Source organism: Anser cygnoides, chromosome 3, assembly GCF_040182565.1.
Source record: "Anser cygnoides isolate HZ-2024a breed goose chromosome 3, Taihu_goose_T2T_genome, whole genome shotgun sequence".
In the NCBI taxonomy this organism is placed as follows: domain Eukaryota; kingdom Metazoa; phylum Chordata; class Aves; order Anseriformes; family Anatidae; genus Anser; species Anser cygnoides.
The window spans coordinates 35,841,770-35,853,434 of NC_089875.1; the positions used below are offsets into that span (position 1 = coordinate 35,841,770).

The 11,665-nt window shown below is 43.1% G+C and overlaps 1 protein-coding gene across 3 annotated transcripts in view; it reads right to left on the bottom strand.

Moving 5' to 3' along the window:
- Positions 1 to 11,665, bottom strand: part of VIT (vitrin) — a 55,158-nt gene that overhangs the window by 20,325 nt on the left and 23,168 nt on the right. For all 3 annotated transcript variants that reach the window (XM_013170623.3, XM_013170608.3, XM_066993907.1), the window contains 4 exons: positions 9,113 to 9,190; positions 6,202 to 6,282; positions 4,214 to 4,423; positions 3,478 to 3,528 (listed from right to left, as the gene is read on the bottom strand). In XM_013170623.3, coding sequence (XP_013026077.2) covers positions 3,478 to 3,528; positions 4,214 to 4,423; positions 6,202 to 6,282; positions 9,113 to 9,190 — 420 coding nt within the window. The remainder of the gene's footprint in view (positions 1 to 3,477; positions 3,529 to 4,213; positions 4,424 to 6,201; positions 6,283 to 9,112; positions 9,191 to 11,665) is intronic.

Genomic DNA, 11,665 nt, shown 5'->3' on the forward strand with positions numbered 1-11,665 from the left:
TTTGCTCTTGTTGTGCCACCCCAAGGCATCCCTGCAGTATGCTGGTTTCTGCTGGGAGGAGCATTGTGGTGGTAGAGGGGAAAAGTGGTAATCATGTTTCCAGGGCCTACAAGGCTTGTTCTTCCTTTGATTTGGAAAGCCAGAGAGTCTGTGGCATGAAATTGTGTGTCTGTTAAAGCAGTGCTCTGTGCAAGCCAAAAGCTGAGCAACAAGTTGAACTGGGGACAGGCAGTAACCAAGTGATTGCAAGAAAAAGGCCAAAAAATAAAAGCAGTGGAGTAGAGAAAACTTTTAAACACCCCAATTAGAGATGTTCCAATTCAGATCAATGCTGTGGTGGTAAACAGCAAGAATGGCTGTACATAATGTATGGCTAACAGGGCAAGGAATGAACATGCAAGGGAAATCCAAGACCAGCTCTGGAAACAGTGCTGGTCTGGGCTGGGATCAGCAAAATGCAACCATGCTGGGGAAGAGCTCTGATCTGCCACGGAGGCTGATCCCAGCCATGGTTGGAAGCAAGTCTGTAGTGAGTGGGAGGCGTGGAGGCAGGAAAGGATGGCAGGGTAGCAGAGAGAATTGCATTTTGGGGTGGTCCTTACAAATGATGGAAACTCATGTGAAAAGATGAGCAACTACTCTGTGCAAATAACACAAATGCACTCTGCAACTTGGTCAGTCCCCTTGGTAGTCTGAGCAGTCGGAGTTAACCTGGGGGGAAAGGCAGCATCCAAATGCAAGCTTTAGCTGTTCCACCTAGTGTCCAGATGGAGCTCTTATCCCCCTTATCCTGTGCTTCCCTTTTCCTGTAAGTATGAACCCTGATGTTTTCACACTGTTGGTTGAGAGCTTTCAGTGCTTTCTATACTGCTCTCAATGATGTCTTTCCTTTTTTTCTTTTCTTTCTACTCTTACTACTACAGTAAGTCACAGCTGGGGATGAAAGCACAGCAGTGTACAGTGGTAGGTAGCTTGGGGTCACTGGCTTAAAAGAGATGCAATGGTTGAACTGAGCTGGAGCACACGGCAGGCACTCGCTGCCTGATGTGGAGGTGCCAGCTCAGTGCTTCAGTCTGGCACGGAAGATGGGGACATGACTGTGATCACAGTGTTCACAGAAGCACTGGATTTATAATCAATCCTTACCTAGGGTCTAAGCAGCTGTGCAGGAAAGGATTGCTTGAAGAACTGGGACAGGAGAGGGCAAGTGTGTTCATGGCCCCTGCGAGCATGCTGGGTTAACTGCTGTTGGAAAGAGGCAGAAGCTGTTGTTGTACCAGAGCACAGCTGAAATTTGAGTTGTGCCCAGAGCAGAAGAGGCTTTGTATCCACTTTCAAAACCCATTGCTATTGCTAGTTCCTCCTCAGGATATTCCTGTGCTGCATACTGCACTGGTGAGCGCTGCACTCTTTAGTAGGGCAGGTAAGGAGGAATAAGCTGTCAAATGCCATGCTAGATACATCAGTGTTTTTTCATTAGCAGTTTTGCCACATTGAAGTCTTTAATGCAGGAGTCCTCTGATGGAGCAGTCTCAGAAATTTTGGTGATTCCACATCTTTGACAAAAACAGAAGGTAAAGGGGAAAAAAGAGGAAGAGCTAGGATGGAGTTCTGCTCCTGCTCCAATGCCCTAAGCTGCGAGTCCTGCTTTGCTTTTGCCCCTGTGAACTTTTGCCAGTACTAGTGGCTGGAAATGAAAACACCTTAGCTAATAGCAGACACAGCTGTTCTTCTGACTGTGCTCTGTTTTAACATTATTTACTTCTGAAGTGTCTTTTGCAGGTGAACTGTGAATGCCCTGTGAGAAGTAGGTCTGCAAATCCCTGTGAGCCAAGATGTACAGGAGAACATTTGACTCTGTTCGGTCAAGCCAAACTCTGGTTATGCCCAAGGGCAACTTCAGAAACTTCAGTTTGAATAACAGGAGTGAGTTCAAAAGACTCCTCAGACAGACAAAACTGATTAACTGCTTCATGTGTGGTTACAGCTTCAAAAGTAGATATGTACTTTTCGTTTGTTTTGGTTTTATTTGTTTGTTTTCAACAAGCTGTTCTCCTTCAGAATCAAGAAGAGATCAGGATAATTCAGGAAGCCAGATGCTGAGCAGTGACTTGCTGGACATGGTCCTAGAAATGAAGTCCATGAAGTCAGAAGTAGGTCTCCACAATTTCAGTGTTACCAAAACTTCACCCTCAACACACATCTCTTACTGACTGGGTAACCTCAGATGGGTTTTTCTAATTGTCAGTAAAAGACAATAATGTCCTCTTTTTTGCTCAGCCTGAGGGAACATGAAATAGAAAAGAGCAACAAGCAGGACCAGGTTTACAGGCACATTAGGTACCGAATGATGCAGTTTCTCACTGAGACTAATCTGCTTTGAATTGTGTTAGCACTTCTGTTAATCTTGCCATACACATACTTGCACATTTGATGCAGTAAGATTAACCCCCATATCGTGGAGCAGGGCAGGAGCATGGTCTGTTGGTCTGGGTGTGCAGGGTCCCTTGCTCTTAGCCCTCCGAGCAGGAGGGAATTGATGAAGGGGGATGCTCATGGTGCGGGCAGGCTTTCTAGGCAGACGTAGTGAGGTAGGAGACTTCTGGGCTCGCAGCTGAATTTGATTTAATGATGCTTTCCCTCAAGACCTGAATTGGCCAGAAGATGCCTGCCATGTGCTTTGGCTCTGAATTACTCGGCTGCAGGGATGGCCAGTTAGGTGTGTGAGAGCAGAACCAAGCTCAAGGCACTCAGAAGTTGCAACAGAGTATAAAACCTCCCAGATCCCTTTCATTCAAAAGCAATCATATCCTCATACTCAGAAACTTGCAAACAATTGAAAATGTTCTCCTTTCCTTGACTGCACAGCTGAGCAATTACAGATTGCATGGGAAATCTCCTCTACATGTTTGCATTGCAGCCTGTGGCTGGAATGGAAGCAGACTTCTGGGTGAAGATACAGAGCTCTGAACAGCTGCCACTCTGTTGTCAAAAACACAAGTGGCATGCCAGGAATAACATCACATTTATGCCAGGCTCAGGACCACAGCCTAAGGTTTCCAAAAGAGCATTGGTCTAATTTAAATCAGCATTTCAGAGCTCTCAGCCCTAAGTTCAGACAGCAATGCAGCCATCTGTATTATATATCTTACAACTAAATGAGATTTTCCTGTAAGAGGGTAAGACAGAAGGAAGCAATAGGCAAATACAATTCAAACAGCACAAGCTTTATCTCAAGTGTTGCAAAATCCAGCATTTTTCAAGACTGAAATATGCAGCTATTTGCTAGAAAGGCTTCCCCAGAGGTATGGGTGATCAGCATCTCTGACAATCAGGCCAAGCATCTATTTTTGAGTTTAAATCCAGCTTGTATTCAACCACTGACTTTGCTGAGGCTTGAAAGGTTATTGAATCGTTGCTACCTTAAAACACATTTTATTGAATGCCTTGTGGCACATACTTCTTCACAGTACTTACTTGATGCTGCAGCTGCCACAGATGAGTATGCTGGGTGGACACTGCTAGAACCTGAAAATAAGATATTTTGATTTTCAGCTATTGAGCCATAATAAATTGCACTTTTTATTTTTATATATTTTGTTTTTACTACTAATAAACATAGGAGAGAAGAAAAGACTAGGGAAAACCAGGTGTGCAAAAATCATGAGGATAATTCCATCACAGTGTTTTTATCTTTGAAATCAAATAGCCGTTACAGAAAATATATTATAACTTTCATTTATTGAAAGTTATCACAGAATTAAATCTAAAATGAGTCTTGAGCTATTTGTTGAGCACTTTGTCCAGACATATGAATCAAGGAAATATTTGTTTACTACTGCAATTGAAAATTATCACAGCATTTGGAGATGGAGAGCTTCCTCCTACATGAATCAGTTTAGATGCCAGTATATTATATGCAAAGGTAAGGACTAACCATAATTGCTGTGCTTACTGCAGATGAACTCTTATCTTGGAGAATCTACACGTTTATGTGAGGCACACTGATTTTGCATGTGTCTCAAAGGCTGTACAGCTCTGACTCCAGCCCATCTACTGGAATTAATTTCCTTATCCACTCTGCATGTCTGCATTGAATTGCTGAATTCATGATCTACTGAATAATGGTATGTTCAACTGCCTGCCTTGTTCCTTTAATTCTAGCAGAAGTGTTGGTCAGGAGGAAAGCATTGCAAACATCCATGCTACTGACCTGTATCTCTGACCCTGTGCTGCAGTCCAGGTCGAGACTTGGCTGCAGCTGCAGCTGTCGTGGTTCTGGTCGTTGCAGGTGTTGTGGTTGGCTTTGGTGTTGTGGTGAAAGGATCTGTGGTCGTGCTTGTTGGGGTTGGGGTTGTGGTGGCCAGTTGTATAGTTGGTGTCGGTACCGGCGATGTCTGATCTCCCTTGCGGCCTGTGTCCCCTGTAGGAACATCGACACAATCACCCTATGAAGTTCTATGTGACACACGTGGAAACATCATTAGTAACGCTCCCTGTTTAAGACAACCAAGTCACTGGTGTTTTCCTCAGGGTGTCCACAAGCATCCTCATCTGTGGACCTCATGCCATGCATGCCTGTTTGATGCTGTCTGGAGGTGCTGACAGCAGCCTGTCATAGCCTTAGTGTTTCCTCTACGCTTTCTCTGTTTTAAACAGGAAAACCTCGCTGCCTGACAGATGTCTCAGTCCTATGCAGGGTTCAAACAGCCAGTTGCAGTTTCTGTTTTGCCATCATCTTTTCTCAGTGTAATTAAGCTGTTAGAAAGTCCATATAAATGGAAATCAACTGACATCTGGTAATAAAAGATGGCAATTTTGAGTCATAGACCAGAATAAAATATGCATTGCCTACTGCATCACTGAAATGCTCTTGGCAGAAAGCTTTTAGGGGAGGGTGATTCAGGAGTGGGTCGGGGCAGGAGCAGCACGCATAAGGGCTTTGGCTGAGGGGCACGGAGGAGAGCACCGCCTGGGAGGTGCCGATTTCATCTCACTTTGACTCAGCTCACAGTTGTTACTACTTTTAAAATGTATCATCTGTCGTGAGAACAGACAATTCTAGTTGCAAAAATGTGCATACTGAATAGCATTATACAAAGTTCTTAGCATGTTTACAGTCCTTTCAAATTGTTATCTTAGAAAGGAGCCTTTCCTGTTATCTTTTCAATCTATCTACCAAAAACCACCCTAGAATATATTCCATGTTCACCTCAGTCTTGCTCCTCTCCTCCCTGCCCGTACCCCTGGGGATGGCCTGACAGGCTGTGTGCACTGAAAGGGAATGGTGTGCCTTTATGCAGTCTATTCATTGCTGCACAGCACAAGCTTGCATTTTATTGCTGGATGTTCTCCTTTTGGAAAGCACCATCATGAAGCTGTCTGGTGGATTAATTACCACCTAATGCTAGCCAGTGAAAAACTCAGACCTCAGACAGTTTTAATGGGATAATGCTGAAAGAGAGCTCAGAAGAAAAACAAAACAACTCAACCAAAAAATCAGCGTGAATGGCTCTCTTTGGGCTGAGCAGTGCCCTGCTCCACACTGCCGCGCTAAAAGCAAGAAGACAGAGGGCACAGTGATTCTTCCCATGGGATGTGGTGCTGCAGAAGCCAGGAGCGGGCATGTCAGCTCTCTATAACCTAGGCTGCATGGAGCAAGGAAGCTGCCATCTAACAGTACAGCAGAAAACCCTGGGCCAAGGAAGCAGCATAGTAAGAGCAGAGTGAAGATGTTGCCTTGGCACTTGTTGGCTGGGTTTCTGCTGGAGCCTGGGACACAAGAGAGGAGCTCCCAAGGGCTAGCTGTTCCCAGTGCTCCCACAGGCAGGGTGCCCACCTCCCTCACAGGATCTTCACAGGGTTTGCAGGGCACATGTCCTGCAGAGGAAACTGCTGAGAGGTGTAATGTAGGCTTTTGAAGTTTGTGACACTTGAACTCACCCAAAGCACAGGCAGAAATTAAACTGTGAGGCTGCCCTCTCTGCTCTGAGTTGTCCCGTGCCCTTCAGGCAGCGGTTGCAGGCACTCACATAGTGGGGTCACTTTGGAGGGAAAGAGGCTGTGGAGTGGAGGCTGGGAAAGCTGTGTTTGTTACCAGTGTCAAACTGCTTCTCATGAACACTTGTGGGCATTCTAGGCTGGAAGGGATAAAGTAACTGGCTTTCTGTAGAAAAGGGCACTGAGATTCCCAACCCCTACCTTGTTCCAGTGCTTTTTCTGATGTGTTGGTGGTGCCTGCACTCTTCAGAGCTTTTAGGTCTTGCTCTGGCTTCTTAGGCTCTGCAGAAAAAATAAAGACATCAGGAAATCCAGCTCCAGAAGAAAACAATTTTAAATTTTCTATTCAGAGATTATTTGTCCTCAAAGGCAGGCATCCCATCACCTAGCATTAGGAAGGCTAGTTGGTCTAATCAGAGCTTTCTCACCAGGACAGAAAAAGTGATGGATGGGTGCCTCTAGAGAGTAGTCAACCGATGTTGTTGGTGTCTAATTTAGGTGTCTGACTTCCCAAAAGCTCCTGCCAATGTCAACAGAATTTATGAAGTGAGCAATAAATACTTTTTTTTTTTTTCTACCAATAAACCAGTCTTCATAAGATTAATGAGAGCCAGGGTCTTGGTGTGTGTAGGGTGCCTGGTGAATACACCCTAGCATGTGACGTTTCAGTCACTAATTCACATTCAGATGTAGCTTGTTCTTGCTTGACATTGCCAGATCCTCATGGGACCACATCCTGAGTGCCATGGACTGGCTTAGAAGGATTTTTTTTTTTAATCTTTCTGTTCTTCTAAGACTCAAAGTCACTGGAACATTTATTACAGTTCATTTATTGCTACCCTGCAAACAAATCCACCTATGCATTTGTGTCTGACTGAGTACTGGAAGATTTTGATCTTTCTTTTTTTTTCTCTTCTCTAGCTATTTTGACAGCATTGACCTATTTAAGAAATTGCTCCAGGGTTAATGGTTACTTAATAATTTGTACTATTTTTTAAAAAACAGTAGCTTTTGATTGTTTTTTACCTGCTGTGATTAGTTACAACTTTGGGAAGGTTTTTTTCCTCCTCTGCTCAGCTTTTGAGGGGCACTGTATCCAACAGCAGCATTTAAAGAAATGTCAGGTACTATGAGTCTCCAGTGCCCCTAGGATGAGGACCAAAAGTGCATCTCTGACAGCTCAGATCAGGTGTGAAGTAGGATTTTCTCTAATCTGGCAATGAGTGTAATCCTCAAAGGACTGCCTTTAGCACCTAGATACAATGGGTTTAAATACCCAGCTGTGCAATGTGGTCTCTATAATTTAAGTTGGAAGACGGTAACTTTCTTAAAATTGAAAAATATGAAATACCATATTGCAAGATGGCTCTAGCACCGTATTACAGAGATCTTATCTCAAGAACAAACTGTTTCTGGCAGCGTACAGCTGAGATGGCTGAGTGGAGGCAGTGGGAATAAGCTGGGCTTGGAGAAGACTACGTGTGATGATCTGATCTCTTTTCTACTCGTGGGACAGGGCTGGGCAAAGCAAGGCAGTGGGCTCTTCAAGCATTGGGTTTGATATATCAGTTATTATTTGCTCCTTTGATCATCCTGGGTTTTCTCTGCATGAATGCACAGTTTCTGTTGCTAGGATCCTAACACTTTCATTCATTCAAATTGATTCAAGAACAAAGTGAAGGAAGTCACTTGCATCTTTGCTTTGCTGCAGGAGCAGTTCTCTGGTATTTTGTTTGTGACTGCAACGTGGCTTGATGACACTCCCCATTCCTATACAGATTCTCATGTAATGTCAGTTTTCTCATTGGTGGAAGAAACCATTGCTTACAGCCTACTGAGCTCTACGCTGAATGTGATTGTTCCTGCTCTGGTGTGAGGTGCTTGGACTGATACTTCAAGTGTGTTTAGATTTGGGAATGGAGAGATGTGGTTTCAGTGAATGTTTCCTAGAAAAAGCCAAAATTTCTAAAGTATCGCCTCCTTTCTAGCACTGCATAATATTTAGGCCAATGGTTTCTGCATCAAGACACACGTACAAATATGTACCTACTTGTCTGTAAATGCACAGGAACCGTAAGCTAAAGGCCTGGCTTTGGGTGATGCATATTCAGTCTGAACAACTACAGCATTCAGATGTCTTTGTGTAAATAAAAACCTAAAGATGAGGAAAGAGCTCTGTATTTTGCTCTCATGGACAAACAATAATGTACAGTGGAAGAGCAGGACTGAAAGTAACAACTGTGCAACCTTGGATTTTTGCACTCATTGACAAGCATTTGAATACATGGGGAAGATATACTGCATTTCCTTATACCACTGTTTACAGTGGATAAGCTCAGAAAGGCTTGGGCTCAGCAAACAGCAGAAGAGCCATGATAAGGAAGTGTGTAGTAGTAGAAGACATTTATTTCTTCATTCAGACTCCCTGCGTAGAGCCTGGACTTTACACAGTTGTGACCGGGAGCACAAACAAATGTCATTTCTGTGATAGAGACATTTCATGTACGCTTGAATATCAATTACCACCTGGTGTGCAGCTTGATCAAAGACCTCTGAAAACAACTAAATTATTTAAACCGAGTTGAGTATGACAGAGTAGGCTACAGGCTAAAATGGTTATACAGAGTTAATTCCTTGTCATATGACCCTTAGCTAAAGCTGCTGTTCATTGCCATCTGTGTCATTAATATTGTAGCATTATGTATTACTATATAATAATTATTATAATCCATTATATATATGTATTATATACATCAGAGGTCCCAAGAGATAACATGAATAGCACTAGGAGAAAGATAACATGTAAGACCTTGAATGCTTTCATATAATAAGTACAACATCATACTCTCAGACTTAAAGCAAGGGGAAAGGTAGGTGGGAACAGAGGTTTGTGAAACTGGGCATGACAAAAAAAAAATATCTGGGATAATTCTGTGTGCTTAATATAAAAAGAAAACAATGAGAGATTTGAATGAGATAATAACATTGATGAACATAAGGGGTACATTAACTTCAGGCTCTCTATAATTAAATCTTTATATTACACAACTGAGATGCTACAAGAGATAGATGTGAATAGATATAAGGAAAAGTCCAGCGTAAAATTACTTGCCTGGTTTAACAGCTGTACTCTTTGAGGAAGAATATTCAAGAGTTGATGGGTATGTCACACCTTTTCTTGGCTTGCCCTCTACAAAAAAAAAAAAAAAAAAAGGAAAAGAAAACATAACAGAAAATTACAAGCTTTCTTTCAACAAAACTCCCATCTAACATATGTGTTCAGAATCAGACCTCGCTTCTTCACTGCCCAACTCATTTTCTGGAAGATTTCTTTCATCTGCTGGCAGAATCTAAAAACCATTTCACTAAAAATACCAATGCCTAAATTCAGCATCATAAAAAAAGATAGAAAGCATGAAAACACAGGCCTGGGATGGATTTGAAGAGGTCAGTTAGTTCATTCTTTTGCTCTCACATGGTTAAGGTTAAGCATAAGGGGATCGTTCCTGAAGAACATCTGTATAACCTGTACTTAAACCGATGGCCTCCCTATGTAGTCTTTTCCAGTGCCCGAATATGTAGTTGAGTTAGAAAGTGTGTTTGATGTGGGATTCGTTTCATCAAGCACACAGCATTCTTCTCTGACCTCAGTTTTGCAACATCTATTTCTAGCAACAGTCTTTTGCAGTAATAACAGTGAGAGAAGACTGTTCTTGTGTGTGGGAACATATGGTTCATATATTTAGATCTAAAATGAGGGTCCTGTCTTAAAACAATGAGGTATGTTTCCCAGTTAAGCTTTAAATCACAAATCTTTTTAATGTCACACCAGAGGCCATCTCTATTGGCACATGTGGCCATGCAATTCCATCTCTTATGGCGGTTTTTATATTCCCAAGGTATACCTGTATCACTCAATGAAAAGTGTTGCAGCAAGCTCTGTTTAGGGAAGACTGCTGTGTCCTCTGAAAGCTGGACAAAACTTATCTGTGCAAGCTTGGGTATGATGTACAAAAGGACTTCTAGACCCTGGGGATTCCTCTACAAGATGATGTGCTGTGTCACGTGTCTGGACCACCTCAGATTAGATGTACCTTCACCTCCTGCAAAACCTGAGTCATGATGATGGGTTTGCTTTTCCTTATGCCCTTGGTGAATTCTTGCAGATGGTGTATATGGGCACTGTGTGCATGACAGTTGTCATCCTCAGTAATTAATCTAGAGATCAACAGCATTCAGCAGAACTTGCTGCTACAGACTGAGCTGCACCTGGGAACTGGGAACTATTTCCCATGTGATAGCACACAGAGAAGGATATGTGCCAGAGAAACTGGTCCTTTATGTGCAGGGATGACCATGGAGCTTGAGAAGCACTGTCCTTTGTCCCTTTGCATGTCTCTAGCCCCTTTGTTTTACTCTTTTCTGAAATCTCAGTCATTAAAAAGCCCTAGATGAAGGAGTTAGTTTGAGTTACTAATGAGGCAATGCTGTAAGGATCTATTACGTTTCTCATTTACAGTTGTATAAATGGAGAGTAGATCCACTGAAGTCAACACAGCTCCTGCAAAGACCAAAGCACTTTAGCATACATGGACAAGCTGGAAAGAGCTTTCTTCTTGCCCTTGGGTCTCTCACAGAATCTGGACTAAGTGAAGAACAGCAGATCTTCACTTTTACTTTCCTCTGAGCTAAAACTGGGCTCAGGAGACAAGCAGGACTAAGGAGCTCTTTCTCCAATTTGGGAGAAAGATGAAAATGTTATAGGATTGCAGATGATTTCTAAATGCATTTCTTTATCCCCAGCAGTGGCGGACTGGTAAGGTGAGTTGTTACAGAAATGCAGCAGCAGCATAATAATCTGATCTAAATTTAGACTCTTTTTGTGTTAATCTGATGCTTCTAATGCAAACCTGAAGACTGCCACTGTGCAAATAAACTAGCTTCTAGCTATGGGGAAGCTGCCTACTCCTGGGCTCTGTGGGTTTTGATAAACATCAGCTCGTGTCCCATATGTAGTCAAAAGGTAGGTCTGAAGCCTGACCTGAACGTGGCCCTGCTTTCTGGAGCAATGGTAATGTGTCCTTTCTACCAATGTGTCACCTGGAAGAGGTTGCGCCTAGGCCGGAGTTTGCTTAACGTACCTAAAAATGGGTTCACATGTGGGTTGAAAACCTCAGTTTCTGTCTGTTTGAAGTACGAATTATGGTGTGGTGGCCGCTCACCCTCTCGTGCCTGTTTGTAACTAGCAAAGCCAGAGGTTTAGAGCTCTATTTTCTTAACCCACTAGCTGCAAAACTCCCACTAAACTGAATGGAGCCATTCAGCTAAGTGCCAAGGCATTTCAGTGCTTGAAAGTGAATACCAGTGCATTTGCATATCTCCTGGTGTGCTGACTGCTTTAATCCCAGAGGACAGACCTTGATCCCCTGCTGCTCCCAAATCACGCCACCTCATCCCCTGGGTCCCCCAGGGATTCCTCCTCCGTGCTCTTTTGTGTGGATGCTCATTCACAATTTAGACATCACAAAATCTTGGTGACAATATCCTAACTAGGAATAAGCTGTTGGCACTGTCCCAGGGTGCAGCATCGCATACGGTTTTGGTCTGATGAAGGGGAACTTGGATGGAGAACAGGAGACTCAGTGCAAGCTCTAAAGCTTGAAAT